At 33.7% G+C, this 19,872-nt stretch overlaps 1 protein-coding gene across 1 annotated transcript; it reads right to left on the reverse strand.

The window, feature by feature from the left end:
• Nucleotides 1–8,603: 8,603 nt before the first annotated feature.
• Nucleotides 8,604–17,767, reverse strand: LOC127721070 (uncharacterized). The gene is made up of 2 exons (XM_052227754.1): nucleotides 17,641–17,767; nucleotides 8,604–8,887 (listed from the first exon to the last, which is right to left on the reverse strand). The coding sequence occupies exons 1-2, from the start codon at nucleotides 17,765–17,767 to the stop codon at nucleotides 8,604–8,606; spliced, it is 411 nt and encodes a 136-aa protein (XP_052083714.1).
• Between the last annotated feature and the right edge of the window lie 2,105 nt (nucleotides 17,768–19,872).

Genomic DNA, 19,872 nt, shown 5'->3' on the forward strand with positions numbered 1-19,872 from the left:
TACCAGAATACTTATTTTAACTGTATGACAATATTTCATAGATTCATTACCATTAAAATAAAAGATAACTATTAAATGTCCTCATACGACTCAGAACGATTGATATTCGCAAATACTGCAGGATAAATCATAAATTGCCCTAGCTTGACGAGTTATGATAAATAGTTTAACAGAGAGGAACGCATTACTTATATTGACATCAAATTAAAAAGTTTAAAAACTCCATTTATGATTCCTTACTTTGGAAAGGCACTAAAATTCCTTACTTTGGATAGGTACTAAGATTCCTTACTTTGGATAGGCACTAAGATTCCTTACTTTGGATAGGCACTAAGATTCCTTAATTTGGGTAGGCAAGAAAGATTCCTTACTTTGGATAGGCACTAAGATTCCTTACTTTGGATAGGCATTAAGATTCCTTACTTTGGATAGGTACTAAGATTCCTTACTTTGGAAAGGCACTAAAATTCCTTACTTTGGATAGGCACTAAAATTCCTTACTTTAGATAGGCACTAAGATTCCTTACTTTGGATAGGCATTAAGATTCCTTACTTTGGATAGGTACTAGGATTCCTTACTTTGGATAGGCAATAAGATTCCTTACTTTGGATAGGCACTAAGATTCCTTACTTTGGATAGGCACTAAAATTCCTTACTTTAGATAGGCACTAAGATTCCTTACTTTGGATAGGCATTAAGATTCCTTACTTTGGATAGGTACTAGGATTCCTTACTTTGGATAGGCAATAAGATTCCTTACTTTGGATAGGCACTAAGATTCCTTACTTTGGATAGGCACTAAAATTCCTGACTTTAGATAGGTACTAGGATTCCTTACTTTGGATAGGCAATAAGATTCCTTACTTTGGATAGGCATTAATATTCCTAACTTTGGGTAGGCACTAAGATTCTTTACTTTGGATAGGTACTAAGATTCCTTACTTTGGATAGGCACTAAGATTCCTTACTTTGGAGAGGCACTAAGATTCCTTACTTTGGATAGGCACTAAGATTCCTTACTTTGGATAGGTACTTGCATATATCACGGAGTTTGTTTGCGTTTCCAACGCTCCTTTGCTAATTTAATCATTTGGAAGAACAAATTAAAAATGTAAATCAAAACTAAACAGACCGTGTTTTAATTATATCACTCTATTATGTATATACAAATGAAGGTTAAAACGAAAACTGAGTAAAATGCAGTAAGTCTAAAAGGAGAAATACAAGACGGTTGACAGGAATGGCGTCTCCTGCTGGTTGAAAATATCAGCTATGGATCAATTGCTATGATTATTTATCATCTCTTCGGAATGCATTCTCTAGTGGTCGTCATCCAGAATTGGTTTGGAGCTGGACATAGATTGAACAGTTCTCGAAGACTGTTTGCTATTCTCCTGGTGTCAGTATTTTGATACATTTAAACCGTGTGTTTGTTTTTTTTTTTAAATATTTTCATATAACATGATGCAATTTCATGATATTTTTTAAAGTACTCGAGTTATCAATAAAGAATGGATTAAATTTTTTGGCGGAGACGAATTTTCGTGGATTGAAAAATATGTTGTTTTTCCTTAATTTTCAACAAATTCTGCATACAAGCGTAAATATGACTTGTACTTTGCTGAAAACTTTAATTCATGGTTGAACTATACCAACGAAGTACATCACCTTGTAGTTTGTGAATTGCTGACTCGAAGACGTCAGAATATCCTAATTAGTAAAATAACTAGCGTATTGCAATACAACAATAAAAATATTACAGACAGCTAATGTTGGTGATTTTGGCCAATTGTCCACAACCAGTTATAATTTTTTAAAGTATCATTTGTCGCTGTGAAATACTCATATATTGTTAAATCATTGTCACATTTGCATGCCTTTCTAAAACGACATTTTGTGTTTGACACCTCTGTTCTCACTCAAATATGTTTCACCTAATCTGTATACAACGCATGACTTTGTTATTGATAAATACAATGTATAGTAGAAGCATATAATTGATAAAAAATGAATTTTTGAATTTCTTGTTTGTTTTTTTTTTTTTTAGCACGACAAGACCCATCATGGCAGTAGTATAAATTTAATAGTCCCCATTGCCATTCTCGATAGTTTCGGCGACAGATTAGGTAACTGTCAATAATAGTCTCTAATAGTCTAAACACAGTTAAATCTGTGCTGCATTAGAACAATGGCGTATTGTGGAATTATAATGAATGTTTGTATTTCATTATATTAATGAGCAATAAATAAACTTTCAAATATGCACTTTCTGATTTAAATTAAATTAAATAATGTAATCATTTTGCTCGTTTTACCATGGATTTTGTAGGTTGGCTGTGTGAAATTTTGTTCTAAGACGTATACAAACGCTGATGACGAGGAAGGTCAAGACAACCAAGAACGACATTCCCCAAATCGACCTCAGCAGAAACAAACCAATCACATCGCGAACATTCACTCGACCGAAAAAAAAACAGAATTTTACCAACCATTCTTTGTTGAAATGGATTTGAGAAATCAAATACAACAAGTCCATAACCAGCAGACATTTTCCCACAATAACCAACAGATACTTCCAAATTTTCAACATATATAACAAAAGGGAAAAAAACAAAGAACGAAGAATACGATACTTACTTTTCATTGAAATGTATAAATAGAATTAATAAGTAACAAGAAAGGACGATTTTACCGTTAGATATGCAAATGTAATGTCCGCGAAAATACATCTGAACGATGAAAGCCATTACTATTATAGTCAAACAACACTCATATGAAATGAGTTTCGAACATCACTCAAAGAAATTATTTGTCGAAATGCGCATATCGTGCAGTAAAACTGGTACCGTAAATGTTATTTCATTTAAGACCTTTGTTAAAAATGTATGATAAAAATATGACAATATTTTAAAATTTTTTGTTTCTGTGTATATTGACAGACCTTCACATTTTGTTCCTGTGTATATTGGTATGCCTACACACCTTGTATCTGTTTATGGTGACATACCTACATATCTTGTTCCTGTGTATTTTGATCTACCTACACATATCGTTCCTGTGTATATTAAAATACCCACACATCTTGTTCCTATGTATGTTGACATACTTACACATCTTGTTCCTGTGTATGTCGACATACCTATACATCTTGTTCCTATGTATGTTGACATACATTCACATCTTGTTCCTGTTTATGTTGACATACATTCATTTTTTGTTCCTGTGTATATTGACATACATTCACATCTTGTTCCTGTGGATATTGATACACTACACATCTTGTTCCTGTGTATTTTGCCATACCTTCACATCTTGTTACTGTATATGTTGACATGCCTTAACATTGTGTTCCCTTGTATTTTGAAATGCATACACGTCCCTATCCTGTGTATGTTGTCATGCATACACATTTTGTTCCTTTGTATATTGACATACCTACATATCTTGTTTCTGTGTATGTTGTCGTGCCTACACATCTTCTGCCTGTATATGTTGACATATATTCACATGTTGTTCGGTTCATGTGTATTTTGATATGCCTACACATCGTGTTCCTATGTATGTTGACATACTTACATATCTTGTTCCTGTGTATGTTGACATACCTGCACATCTTGTTCCTTTGTATGTTGATATACCTACACGTTTTAATCCTGCATGTGTATGTTGACATACTTACAAATTTTTGTTCCTATGTACGTTGATATACCAACACATCTTGTTCCTGTGTATGTTGACATACATACATATCTTGTTCCTGTGTATGTTAACATACCTACACATCCTATTCCTGTGTTTGTCGACATACCTAAATATCTTGTTCCTGTGTATGTTGCATTGCCTACACATCTTGTTCCAGTTTATGTCGATATACCTTCACATCCTGTTCTTGTGTATGTTGCCATAACTACACTTCTTCGTCCTTTGTATGTCGACATACCTTCAGATCTTGTTCTTTTGTATGTTGCCATACCTTCACATCTTGTTCCTGTGTATGTTGACATACCTTCACATCCTGTTCTTGTGTATGTTGACGTACCTTCACATCTTGTTTCTTTGTATGTCGACATACCTTCACATCCTGTTCTTGTGTGTGTTGCCATACCTTCACATCTTGTTCCTGTGTATGTCGACAAACCTTTACATCATGTTCTTGTGTATGTTGCCATACCTTCACATCTTGTTTCTTGGTATGTCGACATACCTTCACATCCTGTTCTTGTGTATGTTGTCTTACTTTTCACCTTGTTCTTGTGTATGTTGCCATACCTTCACATCTTGTTCCTGTGTATGTTGACATACCATCACATGCTGTTCTTGTGTATGTTGACATACCTTCACATCTTGTTTCTTTGTATGTCGACATACCTTCACATCCTGTTCTTGTGTGTGTTGCCATACCTTCACATCTTGTTCCTGTGTATGTCGACAAACCTTTACATCATGTTCTTGTGTATGTTGCTATACCTACACATCTTGCTCCTGTGTATGTCGACATACCTTCACACCCTGTTCTTGTGTATGTTGTCTTACTTTTTCACCTTGTTCTTGTGTAATGTCGACATACCTTCACATCCTGTTCTTGTGTATGTTGCCATACCTACACATCTTGATCCTTTGTATGTCGACATACCTTCACATTCTGTTCCTGTGTGTGTTTCCATACCTTCAAATCTTGTTCCTGTATATGTTTCCATACTTTCATATCTTGTTCCTGTGTATGTCAACATACCTTCACGTCCTGTTCCTGTGTATGCCGCCATACCTTCACATCTTGTTCCTATGTATGTCGCCATACTCTTGTTCCTGTGTATGTTGCCATACCTTCAAATCTTGTTCCTGTGTATGTCGCCATACCTTCACATCCTCTTCCTGTATATGTTGCGATAGCTTCACATCTTGTTTCTGTGTATGTTGACATACCTTCACATCTTGTTCCTGTGTATGTTGCCATACCTTTACATCTTGTTCCTGTATATGTTGACATGCCTACACATCCTGGTCCACGTTTATTTTGACATACATACACATCCATTTCATATAAATAAAAACGAGCATAATAATTGTACAGGGAAACACATATTATTTGCATGAAACAATTTAACTTTCGTGGAATTATTAGACGTGTTAGGAAAGGGGTTTAAATACTGCGCTGATGTTAAATACCAATACCATACAAGATTTAAGTGTGGACTTTCTCAAAATGCAATTGCACTGAAAAGTATCCTGGCGTAGTATAATAGTTTACGTTTGTGGCGTGTTTGATACAACATGAAGCGAACAGTTAACGTCGACTCCAAATTTTTAGACGTGCATTGGCCTTACGTAGATCTTCATACATTCATACATTAATTTGTATTTGTTTGATTTAAGAGTGCAAAACAAAACTTAACAAAAATATATGTAAGTGTCAAGAATGGGAATGACGGATTTTACGGCCACAAGTCCAAATATATATATTAAGCGATATGATCAGAATATGTTTAATAGTTAAATAATTTAGTTTGTCTCTCCACAATAGATGTGTCCTATTTTCGTTGCAAAATATAGTTAGCATGCATTTTGTGTCCAGGGATACAGGGACGCGTATATATGTGTGGCTTAAACAAATCAGTACTAATCTGAACACATCGTTATATCTATATATAAAAAATAAAATAAAAAGTGGACACAAGTGGATACAGTGCTATTTCTATATAAAACTTTAAGAAGCAGGGGGCTACAGAAGGTTGTCTTACTGCGCATCGTTTTAATGTTCAAGAAAACCACTTTCCATGAGCTATATGTGATTCGTATTGTCTACTATTTTCTAGGTATGAATGCAATGAATGGACAGAGGGACGATGAAACGGACGGATGGACCAATTTACCCATCACTATATACCGTCCAATTTAGAAAGCGGAGTGTATAGTGAATCTTAGGCAAAACAAAATGAAGGAAATCGAAAAAAAAAAAAGGCACGACATATAATTTAGCAGACTTTGTTTTGAAAGAGGTGGAAATGAATATGCCATTTACAAAATAACCTCCTGACCCAAAGATACTAACATTAACTTCTCCATATGAAAGTTTAACGCCACTTTCAACAATATCTCAATTTAATCGTGGTGTTCTGTTTTGTTGGTGGAGGAAGCCGTGGTAACAAGCAAAAAAAAAAAAAAAAAACAACAAAACTTCAGACCCTTCACCGAAACGTAAATTTAACATGCTTGATAATGTCCAAACGTTTTAGTCTTTTAATACTTAAATTTCGATAACCTCTCTTTTCCGAAAAACTAACTGATAAAAGTTGATAGAAGGAAAATGTAAGGGCAAAATTTTTTTATGGGAATAAGAATTAATTCATTTAACATTATATAAAATTGTCAGTGACCTTTCTAGATAAAATAAAAATATAAAGATAATCAAATTGAAAACGCTTTTGTTTCAGTCTTTTTTTTAATTGTCAAGTACACATATTTCTAGTTTGGTTTATTTTTAGAATTTTACGCTACACATTTCTCTATTCTAGAAAATGATATAAAATAAGGAGATGCGGTATGATTGCCAAAATAGACAACTATCTACCAGAGACCAAATAACGTAAATGTAAACTATAGATCACCGTATGACAGACCCCCAACATGGAGCAAAACCATTCCCGCATATAAAAGCTAAGAAAGGCCCCGACATGACAATTTTTTTTTAAATAAATTTCAAATAAACGAACGTTTTGAACAAAGATTGATGTAGAGTAAAAAATCGGATTCGAATGTGATTTGATTCCTGTGTTTTTTTCTATTCATTTATTTTGATCACTTTGTAGATTTTCCTTGTAGTCGTTCAAAAAAATAGTAAGACATGGGGGAACAACGATCTTAAACTTAATCGATCCCTACTATGACACAATGCAAGAATAATGTTCGTGTTGTTTTGCTGGATCCTCGTCCGTGTATTGCGGAATAAATCGTTACTATTTTATTGTTTAAAAATCATCTCAATATTATATTATCAAACAAACCCATACAGGTAACTATAATGAATGATTATCTGTGCTTTTTGAGATGGTCCCCACTGTAGCCTGTAGTGGCATTGGTATTTAACATCAGCGTCAAAATCGTATTGACTTTCCTAACACGTCTATTACTCTAAGCAACTTACATGTTCAATTGAGTTTTAATGTGTTAATCCTCAAACCCCGCGACATTTCAGACGGCCCCTTTTACAGGACCTACCTTTTGTATTTATTGTTAAATTTTTTCCCGTCCTGAACACGCATGAAATATTTGTTACTGGACGTTAGGCATTCAAGAATCAATCAATCAATCAAACCCAACGAATAAATACTGCTTACAAAAACCAGGAAAATTGTTATTACGAAGAAAAGTACTTCCACACGCAAACAAATACTAAAATAATTTCAAAGGAAAGAGTCATTTTACTCTTCTACATCAACAGTTTATACGATATCTTTTTAACTCTCTATTACAGGAGGCGAACTCACTGCAATCTACCATATTTGTTTACTACATAGCTATGATAAAAGTCCATATGAATGTAATATTATTGTCTTTATTTCTCACTGCTTTAGAAAGAACAATGTATTTATCGCTTAACGTTAACAATAATTTACAACTCATGGAATACAAAATTTCGGCTTTCGAAATGTTTGTACGCGGGCATACCCATAACAGGTTGTTCTAGAAACAAATATCATGCACACTGAAATCGTCATTATCCGGATTTAATTCGAAACCTTCTTTATTGGGATGTAAAAGTGTTGACCGAAACATATTTTGAATGATGCGCAACGTTTTCTTACATCCAAATAAAACTTAAGAAAGAAGATTAAATTCGCATACTTACTACTTGATGCTAAAATCTGACTTAAACACTTCAAATTCAATTACAACTTACATAAATTACATAATTAATTGCGCATTATACATTCATAGAAATTATATTAAAAAGTACAATACCTTTCATAAGGAGTGTATTTGTAGATCTTTGTCTTGCTGATAAATTCTGCCGTGTTTCTCTTTATCTATTATAATTTTCAAGACAAGCGGCAAAAACGAAAAAAAGAAGGTTAAAATCATCATACACGGGCGATAACTCTTATAAGGAGTCGTTTTACTATTTCAGTAAAACTAGACAATATAATAGGTCTTGGCATTTTGAATTTTTATCACCTGTCAGATTTCCTCCATCTATATGTAACGGTTTTCAAAAGTATGGTCAATACTTATATTTGACCCCTTTGTTCTATTGTAAGCCTTTGCAGTCATATTGGTTGACCGACATGATCATCAGATAGATTTTCTTTCCTAATCTAGATAGCCCAAAGGTTATAATGTCCAACTTTTGTTCAATTTGATCGAGAAGATTAAGAGGAGATAATTTTAAAAATCTTAACAAACGACGATGACGGAGGACAGACGATAAGTGATGACAAAAGCTCACAATGGCCCGTTGTGCCGGGTAAGTTAAAATAAAACTCAACTGAATATTAATATATAATCATCTATAATGTAAAATTATATTTTAGGAGCACAAAACCAGAAATGTAAATTTAATTATTCTTTTTTTCATTAAAAACATTATCTTTTAATACGGATGTTTCTACTTCGAACAAACCACACATTTGAACAGGGTGTCTTGTACATAGGGAGGACATTTGAGCGATCCACAGTACGCCTTGACTCCATACAAAAGGTATCCATTATCATCGCGTGAACCAGCCTCCAATACGTCTGGACTACTCTCAACACATACATACTGAGACGCACCAGCATGGCCATGATGTCCAGACATTAGATTTCCACTATATTCGGTTTTCCAGCCAGAGTAACAATGTGATTTACCGGGAATCATTAATACTGTAGACGCATGGCTTACACGACATACTGCGCATGGTACATCTTTATCTTGTAGGTTACTACCAAAATCATTGGTTTCGTACTCCATTCCGAATACTGTCCCGAAATATGATTCATGACTAACCGGTCCAAGATTAGGGTCATGCGGAACACAAATTGGATTCGTGTTTCGTCCTGAATTAGAGTAATGGCCGCCTGCACCAATACCTGCAAAGTTTTAGTCGTTCGAATCAAATTTTTAAAATAATTGCTTCAAATTGTTCAATTTGTTGTCAATATAAACAGAAAAGAAACAAATGAAACCAAAATATATACTATAAAATGAGAAACGGAATAACTTCACTCAGTCAGTCATACAGTATTTACATGTTTTATATTGTTCAAATAATTGTATATTTGTACGTTGATATGTGAAATAAGTTACATGTATAACCAAAACAAGGCTTATTAATACCCTCCATAAGGTAAAGAGGTATATGGACATAAAGGTCCTATGCCTAGAATGTAAGAACTTTGTTAATAGTCGTTTAATCGTGTACCTCATATACATGTGAATATCGAAATACATTTGGATACTCAAAATATTTTATTATAAGAGGAAGTACAGATTAGGTGGTAGACCAAATCTGTTTCTCCCTATCGTTGAATCTGCTTTCATTCCATATGAACGAATTAACGTTTACATTGTAGAATATTTAATATTGATTGATTAACATTTGTTTGCTTTCCTTTCAGTGGCAAATATTTCAAGAAAATTCAGATCGAGAACCCATTAATAATCAATAAATATGTTCTGCAAAGTGCTCTACTGGTAAGAACACGTGCAAGATGAACTGTCGCTTCAAAAGGAGTATATTTTAGATAGGGGCAGACATTTTATCTAAAAGTTTGCAACAGGCAAACTACGGTCCCCACAAAGAGTTTTTTTGCAAATGTTTTTTACATAGCGTACAGAGAGTGCAACACTCAAACTTTCTACACTAGGCATTGGACTTAAAATTCAACTTCAGAACAGATACTACATACACCACGCAAAACGGAGGCACCCTTTGCTATGGGTCTACTGGTGGATGGTAGGTGACCATAGTTAACCAATTGAGATGTATATTTAACTGCATGCTTACGTAACTAAGCGTTGATTTGATATTATCAAAATATAAGGGGATGACCATTTTATATTCTGGGAAATTGGAGGGTTTGAGGACAGGATTATGAAAAAGAATACTCTGGCCAGGTAATAACGGGAAACATGGCCATATTCAAGACAAATGAATATTCTGTTCAGCGAAATGCAGGACATGAAGGAAGAAGTTGTTCATTATGAACAAGAATGAATTTTTTTTTTAGCACGAAATAAATAATCCTTTAAAGTTACTAGCAACAGGTGGAAAGGAATATTCCTTTAACATAAAAACGTCCACCCCTCCATAGAAATTCAAATTGTCGTCTCCTAATTATATACAGCATCTTATCGTATTATTTGTTTGAAGGAAGATGTTTTGGTTTGGCTGCTCTTCATGCATATGGAATCTTTGTTGTAGAGCGTGCCTCGTGAAGACGTTTAGTTTGCATGTAAATCATGTATAAACATTACTTTATGCAAAGGAGAAACACTAGTCGGCCTGAATAAAAGCAACAGGAAATGCGTATAAATACAATAATGAACCCACCACTTTGTATAAATAGAAGGCTATGTTGGATATACGTCAATTAAACAGCACCCAACAATACAAACAACCCAATGACATGTGCTTTTCTTTTGTATTTAATCTTACCAGAGTAAACCATTTCGGTTGAATTTGTTGGGCAGTCTTTTCTTCCCCATCTAACGTAAATACTTCCAGATGGATCTATAAAATATACAGATGAACACTATCATAATCTGAGCAGACAGGAGGAACTATTTTTTATTTGGTGTTAGATTATAAAAACAAGAAGACGTGGTATGATTGCCAATGAGACAACTCTCCACAAGAGACCAAATGACACAGAAATTAACAACTATAGGTCACCGTACGGTCTTCAACAATGAACTGCATAGTCAGCTATAAAAGGCCCCGAAATGACAAACGTGAAACAATTCAAACGATAAAACTTACGGCCTATTTTATGTACAAAATAATGAACGAAAAACAAATATGTTACACAGCAACAAACGGTAACTACTGAATTACAGGCTCCTGACTTGGGACAGGCACATACAGAATGTGACGGGGTTAAACCAGTTTGAAGGCGCAAACCCTCCCCCTTAACCTGGGACAGTGCTGTAACAGTACATCATAAGATCAAACTATAACAAATCAGTTGAAAGAGGCGTAACTCACCAGATGTATACAAATAGAAATACATCTTACAAAAAACAGAGTGGACGTGGCAGGGTACTTTTACATCCCCAAAACAAAAAGACACTAAGTACAGATCTGAGAGTACTCACAGTTACTGAGAGCTAGTTTAAAGCCAATAACAACTAATAAAAAAAAATCATGCATCTAAGACTAAAATATTAATCAGTACACACCCAACATCCAATGGATTTTGTGAAAAGACGTCATTAACAGTCAGAAAAAAACATGACCTTGTGCAATGCCAAGATACAGGTATCGACAGATTGTAGAGCCGTGAATGTGCATATATATGAAAAAAATAATATTTAGTTTGATATTAATGTACTGATAACAAAATCAATATCAATACCAATAAAACAATATTCAAAGATCTAATTACAGTGTTGAATTGGTAACCTTTTAGAATAAGTTTATTTAAAGGATCGATAAGTTTACCCGGATAGTTTGTAAATTTCCTGGCTCGGAAAACAATATCTCCGTAAAGATTAGGATGTGCTATTCCGTTTGAAATAAGTTTTCTACATGTACAACCAAACTTCAAAACCAAATCTTTATATCTATGGGAGAATTTAGTAAAGGTTTTAAGTAATTTGTGGTAACGGAAATATCGTCCCTTTTGTCGTAAGGTTTAACCGTTTAACAGATGATATCGGATATGTTCCGTATGTCCTAACTACAATACCATTCCCTTTTCACGAATGTGACCTACCGAATTAGACTATTTACCGGATTTTTAATAACATAAGCAACACGACGGGTGCCACATGTGGAGCAGGAATTGCTTACCCTTCCGGGGCACCTGAGATCACCCCCAGCTTTTGGTGGGATTCGTGTTGCTTAGTCTTTAGTTTTCTATGTTGTGTCATCTATACTATTATTTGTCTGTTTGTCTTTTCATTTTTGGCCATGGCGTTGTCAGTTTGTTTTCGATCTATGAGTTTGACTGTCCCTCTGGTATCTTTCGTCCCTCTTTTAGTGTAGAGTTTTCTGTGTAAAACTGAAATATCTTAATCTAGGAAAGGATAGTCATTACCGTTTATATTTGATTTATTTAAAGTTAGTTCCTTTGGGTAAATTTCGGCAGTATATTAAGAAAATTCTTGATTATTTAACGAAAAAATATCAGTAAGTATTTTTGAATTTATCAATTAAATGCAATTTAGACGGGTCTTTAGTGAGTTTGATCATAAACTGTGATTCATAACAGTACAAGAACAAGTCTGCTATTAAAGGGGCGCAATTTGTGCCCATATGAATACCTACAATCTGTCGATAAACTTTATTGGAGAAACGTACATAAATATTATCAAGGAGAAAATTAACAGCTTCAATCATCTCATCACACCTCCATTAAGTATATCTTGCATATTTACCTTTCTCATTAGAGAAGAATAGTTGCAGCAAATATATTTGTATTCGGATTTACCAAACGACCATTTAATTAAATAGGAAAACTTTTGTTTGATAAGATTGTGTGGAAGTGTAGTGTAAAGAGTTAAAAGTCAAAACTGTCAACAGAATCATAAGGAACATAGTCTGTTTGTTTTGAGGACTCCCTCAGACTATAGAATAGATGCTACAAATTAAAAGAAAATGAACAAAGAATGTTGACAAATATAATGCCTATCCATGTTAAAACCAGTATGGAGCATGAAACGGAAGAATTATTTCGATTCATATAGGAAAATGTAGACCTTTTTTTCGTTGAAAGCGAATCTGTAGTACACGTTCGAAAAACAGTCACTTTGATTTGAAGATTGCTTATTATGAAAATGACTCCTTTTCATACGTGTTCTACAGGACCGCTTTGAAAACGAGTTGTAAGTTCGAAAGGTTGTCAACAGACTCAGTCTCCAAAAACAAAAACAAAAACAAAAAATACAGGAATTCTTTGAATTCTTATTGGACCATCATGATTTCGTGGAGTGCATTTGTATTTAACCAGCACTTGAAAATTTGAATTCGCAGGAAGCAAAGTGATTATTCATACAAACCATCAACAAAAACAAAAAGGTAAGTCTTTTTTGAGTTTATACATGTCATAATGTGTATGACTTAATAGAAATATGTAGCATAAAATGTACCGCAGACGAACAGATGTGCGTTATTTATATTTTCGAACATTCCTGTCTTGTGGATAATACGATTAAAGGGGCAGCATAATTATATAAACTACTGTTATTGTAATATCGTATGGATAAAAGCAAGCACATATCAAATTAGAGAAAAAAGGTTAAAATATTAAAGAGTATTTACTAAAAAAAATAATTAACGAACACAAAAAACAGAAATATTAAAACAAGGGGGTCCATGCCCCAAGAGCCTTTGTTAAAAAGATTTTATTTAATTTCATGACGAGCAAATCCTACAGAAATGTAAATTTTTGACCTATAGTAGGGACTCTGTGGGATTTTTTTTAATGAAAATAATACACTAAAAGGATTTATTATTTGAAATATATACTATTAGGTGGTAGAAATATACTAGGACAAGAGTTTATTTTTATGTTTGACCTTTGACCCCAAGCATCTGCCTTATATTCATGAATATATACCTTTGTCTGCCAACATTCCAATTTACAATAAAATCACACTTAAAAACTTAGTAATTTAACTACCGCAGCACACATCATACACAAAAATGGCAGAAAGGATGCAAAAACTAACTATTTTTATAGCGTATGACCATTGTACGTGAAAATCTTATTTCGCACAGGAAAATACGGGAAACTGTACTAGTTATCACCAAAAATAAAAAAACGAAATTTTCAAATGTTTTGAATTTTTAATTTCCATGTACTTATTATTTGACCATATGATTTACACAAATAGCAGTTTCTTGTTTTAGAAGTGTACTAAGTGTTTAATAAGGCTACCATTGTTGGGTGCACAAGTCGGTTTGTCTAAGGTCCAGAGGGTTAGAACTGACACCCTCCCCTATTTCTACTATTTTGTATTATGATAAAATCAAAGAAAATTAGTTTCAATCCACCTTTCCATGTGAAAGCCTGTACATCAACTTTAAAGATTTCCAGATTTCAGACAGTAATAATAAATTAAGCATACAAAATCATAACTTGAAGCAAAGCTGCGTGTCTTTCTTTTTAACTCTTTGAGTTATAATTTGCAGTATTTGCAGTAAATATGAAAAACAAATTATGTGCATAATAAATATGATACGAGCCTGGATTTGTGTTTTTAATTTTTATTTCTAATTATTTTTGTGGTTACGTTGCTGTCTTGTTACTTTTTACATCTCCTTTCATTCATGAGCTAAGATACAAATTTCATTGACAGTTTGTTTCATGTCCAGTGGCAAATATTTCAAACACATTCAGGATGAGAACAAAATATAAATAGATGTAATAGCGTGGTTCGGTTATAGAAATCGACCGGGGAAAATGAGGGGAATTTCAAGTCACCAGCCGAAAATGTGGGTATAATGGATAGGGCATGAATTTTCTCCCTTGCATCAGGCTACCCACGGACCCATAAAAGAGTTGCTGCAAAAATTCTTAACGTGCAGGGAGGCCCGGAGCGTGGTACTCTCTCTTCATGAGGCCTCAATTCGTTCCTATTCTAACCGGACGTGGTTGCGTATTCACACATCCCAAACAACCAAACGGATGCTCCACTTTGCCAACGGTTTTACTTGTGGTCGGAGGAAAACCATATTTCTATACCACCAGTCACCTTTGGGGTTCAAGGATGAAGACATGCTACTGTACATGTCTTGTATGTACAGCAAATGAGAATAACACAGGCCTGTATATACGTAACATATATATGTACAGGCACTCTTTCATACATTCAATTCAAAATATGGACTTAAAATATGAACAGTTTCATTATATGTTATGAATTAATCTAATTTAATATGGCAATGTTCAGATTATATTATGTTGGTATCTTCTTCTGAAAAAATAGAGGTAAATTTCCCTGAATATATTAGACATCCGGACAATTTTTCAAAGAGTCTTCATCATTATCAATATTTAGAGTATGGTATCTTCTTGTGTATACTTTGAAGGTCTAACCACAACATTATGACATTTCTTTAAAAACATATCACCTAATTATGGGTCATAGATGCAACGTAGGTAGATTGTTACAAGTATGCACATGTACATTTGTACCACAACAATGAAGATGAATAGCATACTTTACCAAAACCAATAAAGAGAATGGAAACGGGGATGGACAAAGAGACATCTATCAGACCGAAGAGCAGAAAAAAGCCGAAGACTACCATTTCGAATGGGTCTCCAACACAGTTAAAAAATCTCGCACCCGGAGGCGGGCTTTAGCTGCCCCCTCAATAATAATGAATACTAGTTCATCGAAATGGACGCCACACTAACCTCCAAAGTAACGCTCTTTCTTGTATTTCAGATACAAATCATTTTAGTTATTTTAAGGATTCCGCCGTTTTTTGAATCTATCTTCTGAATCGATAAATTCTAGTTCTTTGCTGCAAATCCTCATCTTTAAAGGCATTGACAGTTTGGTTTTAGGTGATAGTTTTCTCGCATTTCTTTGTTTACTGACTTGTAACGTGTGAACCAAAAAGATAATTGATAACTTCATACGAAATTCCAATGATCCATAATTTTGCAGTGTTTGATAGTCCGCGCGAAATGCACTCGTTATTATTCAATTCTATTTTTACGATTATTCATTTACGAAATGAAAAGTAATCAGGTCAGACCGGTTCTGTTTATGCTGCAGTGTAAACGCACTAGATTAAATAAGATCGATCTCGATCGATCTTGCTTGTGCAAATGTAAACGCGAACTGGTCTTCTTAAGATCGATTTAAATAAAGATCAGTTCAATTTGGTACAAGTGTAATATTTTAAAGAAGACGTGTTTCATGTAGTATGTGTTCCGTGACACAAATTCAATGTTGAATCAAATGGTTATTATAGATATTATACTTGTTTCCTTCAAATTTAATCAATACTGAATGGTAATAACTGAGGACAATCAATAACAAGCTTTTATAGCCGACCATAGGGTATGTTATTTTTTCTCATTGTTGAAGGCCGTACGGTTGGCCTATAATTGCTTACATCCACTTCATTTGAACTTTGATGGATAGTTGTCTCTTTGGCAATCATACCACATCTCCTTATTTTTATTTTGTTTGTATCCATATTATTTTAAGATAAAACATGATGTTGTTAATTCTTTTTTGCTTGTTTTGCTTATTTTCATTTTAATTTTTCGTTAAATCATTTTGACTTTTCTTTTCGTCTTGTTTTATGTTTGTTTTGTTTTTGTTTTTGTTTTTTGGAAAAAGGGGGGGATGGTTTATTTTTTTCAACATTTTTTACAAAACCTGGACCATTCTAATTTTTAAAATAGAAAAATTTTACGTCGCTTGTATTGCATATTTTGTTTGAATTCATTTATAATAATATATTTTTTCTTTAAAGGAGCGATGGATCCTTGAAAAATATGTGAACATGGGGTATCTTTTCGGTGGAAAACTCAAAATTTGGTTGATTTTCTTCAAAATTTTACACCTTATTGACGAAATTGGATTAAGATACATACAAAATTTTACTGTTCACAACTTCAGGATGATGCCAGTTCTGCCAACTTTTAATAATGCAAATGCGTGAGATTTGGCTAAAATCATAAAGATCAAAGAGAAAAAACAATAGATCAAAGGAAAATGCCACCAAATAAGCATGAAAATGCGTGAGTCTCACGTTAAATAAACTGCGAGACTTGGCAGCCCTGTGATGCATGCAAAATATTGATGCCTGTTTACGTTTCTATAAATAGCGCTAGGTCCCGATAGGATATCAACTTGAATTGTTGCATACGATAGCGAAAAAAAAAGTTGTGGATAATATTACCGATTTTCACATTGTTATGAAATATAGATACAAAAAGGTAAAGTATATAACTATAAGCCTAGTTTGAAGAGCTAAAATTCAAGTTTCCTGTGATATTTTATTTTCAACTGACATCAAATGAAAAAGTTTTTTTTTGTAATTTTTACCAACGTCAATAACACCAATTATGCATTACAGCAGATATGAGTTTATTGACGTGACGTTCCATCAGAGTCCCTACCTACAGCGACGTTCAAAATACAACTGACGTTGGAAATTAAATTGAGACGTCAAGCACGTGCACCCCATATTTTTTTAGATGAGAACATGATTTTGTATTTAAAGTGAAAGAAAATCTAGTGATATTTCTGTTGAAAAGTACCCCTGTTCTAATTTTGAAGAATTTTATCATTTTTCGAATTTTCAAATGACAATGTTGAGAAGTAAGAAAAAAAATATACGAATAGATAAATATATATATTAAGTAAATACATGATGAATAAAAACTTACTATTTTGAAAAGTTGTTATTACTGAAGCCTGACTCTGAATCTGTCTATCCTGACCTTATTAACAGTAGTTTGTAACTGACTCATTGTTGCCTTCAGTAACTGAATATCCCTCTGCAATTGCTTGTTATCAGCATAATCAGGGTCAGTCAATAAAAGTCGCTTCTCGTTGATAATTTGTGATTCTGTGTTGATACATGTAGCAAGCATAAACCACACAAATAAAAAGCTACAATACAATGCCATACTGTAGAAATCTCACAGACAATGTATACTTACAATATACGTGTATATAAATCTGCTGATAAGAACATACGATACGACAAGGTTATGAATATAGGCCTTGTTTTTCAGTTGACCTATTAGTTTTTTTAGACAATATCTCGTCAAAATAATCGAACGGCAAAAAAAATAAAAATAAAAAAATGAATTACAAACAAATTAAAAATAGTAACGATTTCCCGACCTACAGTGTTTTATTTACACTGGCCAATAGGATGTGTCTTTAATCGTTTTATATTTACGAGGTGTACATGCACTGTTTGTCGTGTACAGATTGGCTCGTACTCTGAACCAGTTATTAAAGATAGTCCCAAAAAACATGTTTAACCCCGCCGCATTTTGCGCCTGTCCCAAGTCAGGAGCCTCTGGCCTTTGTTAGTCTTGTATCATTTTTAATTTTAGTTTCTTGTGTATAATTTGGAGTTTAGTATGACGTCCATTATCACTGAACTAGTATACGTATTTGTTTAGGGGCCAGCTGAAGGACGATTCCGGGTGCGGGAATTTCTCGCTGCATTTAAGACCCATTGGTGGCCTTCGGCTGTTGTCTGCTCTATGATCGGGTTGTTGTCTCTTTGACACATTCCCCATTTCCATTCTCAATTTTATTTTTCCCTACTCCTTATATGTAGATGTAGATACATGTACAAGCTCGCCCCCACAATGCGTAAAATTTATCAAAACAAAATATGCGATAAATTTCTGTACTTTTTACTCTACTAAATAAGTAGCCTGGAGAATCTCATTCAAAATTTGTACGATTGCAGAAAATAATTGAATTACATTTTGGATATAGTTTCTAAAACTGTTCGTAAAACCCGTTCGTAAAATAAATCGCAAACAGAGAAAATTTCGTTTCACCAATACAAATATTTTGGACCTAATTACTATTTTAAAAAACAACGGCAGTTATTATCTGTTAACCGAGCTCTGTTCTTTACCTGTTAATAAATTACATCAAATTTTAAAGGATTGCAACACAATCCTAAGTAAGAAATCGTCCAAATTATAATTGCATATTGTTATTCTAAACTATTGCTTACTATCTCCAGCACTTTTTGTATCAAACCACTCATTGCCTACCTGTGAATGAACTGTTGGCAATAGAAACAGTTCAAATTTTAGTTAGTTAAACAATTTGAGGATATGAGCATAATTTGGAAAAACAGGCACGTGCATTGAAATCATCAATCTCCTAGAGGGAATTACAATTGTATTTCTATTAAGCTAGCTTCCAGCCAACCAGTTGAATAGAAAATTAAAAACCTGTTTAAAATAAACCTACTCAAATTCTATGGATCCTTTAGGAAAGACATCTTGGATTTTAGAACTGCATTTAATACCCGACAAAGGACTGCATGCGCCTCTTTTGTTTCAAATAGACATTTCGAGTAGATCTACCTAATTTCAGAACGCTCCAGCCCTATTCATTATTTTTCATCCACAAATCAATTAAATTGATGTCCCATTTGAGCATTATTGTCTAGTTTTTAATTGTCAAAGAAAGGTCTAAAACTGAGCAAAAAAAAAAAAAAAAAAAAAATAACAGACGTGATGAAGCTTACAACGAAGTAACTTAACAAGGGGGATATAAAAGCGATAATGAGATAGACAAATAAAAGGCGAAAGGAGTGTGTTTGTAATCGGGGAAGGTGGTTGGAGGTGGCTTCAGACAAAACCAATACGTTACGTATCAATACATAAACCAGGAAAACTCAGGAAAACGTAAGAACAATAGTAAATGTACCTGCAGTTCCGGTATACTCTGACACATACAAGCGATACAAATGTCTTTCGTCAGCAATGGATACATAAGAGTAGTTTGCTGTTCGCGTCGCACCTTCAAAGTCTTCTAACAACCACCATTTCGTGTGCACTTGATAGTGATATAAAATGAATGTTGTCATTACCTGTTTATATCAAATTTAAAGCTAGTTATATGTCTATTGCCCAACTTTCATTTTCATAACTCTTGTTTAGTATATTAATAATTGTATGCTGTTTTTATGTTTATGTTTTTTTTCGTCAAACAG

The sequence above is a fragment of the Mytilus californianus genome, unplaced genomic scaffold (assembly GCF_021869535.1).
Source record: "Mytilus californianus isolate M0D057914Y unplaced genomic scaffold, xbMytCali1.0.p SCAF_12, whole genome shotgun sequence".
NCBI classification, from domain to species: Eukaryota; Metazoa; Mollusca; class Bivalvia; order Mytilida; family Mytilidae; genus Mytilus; species Mytilus californianus.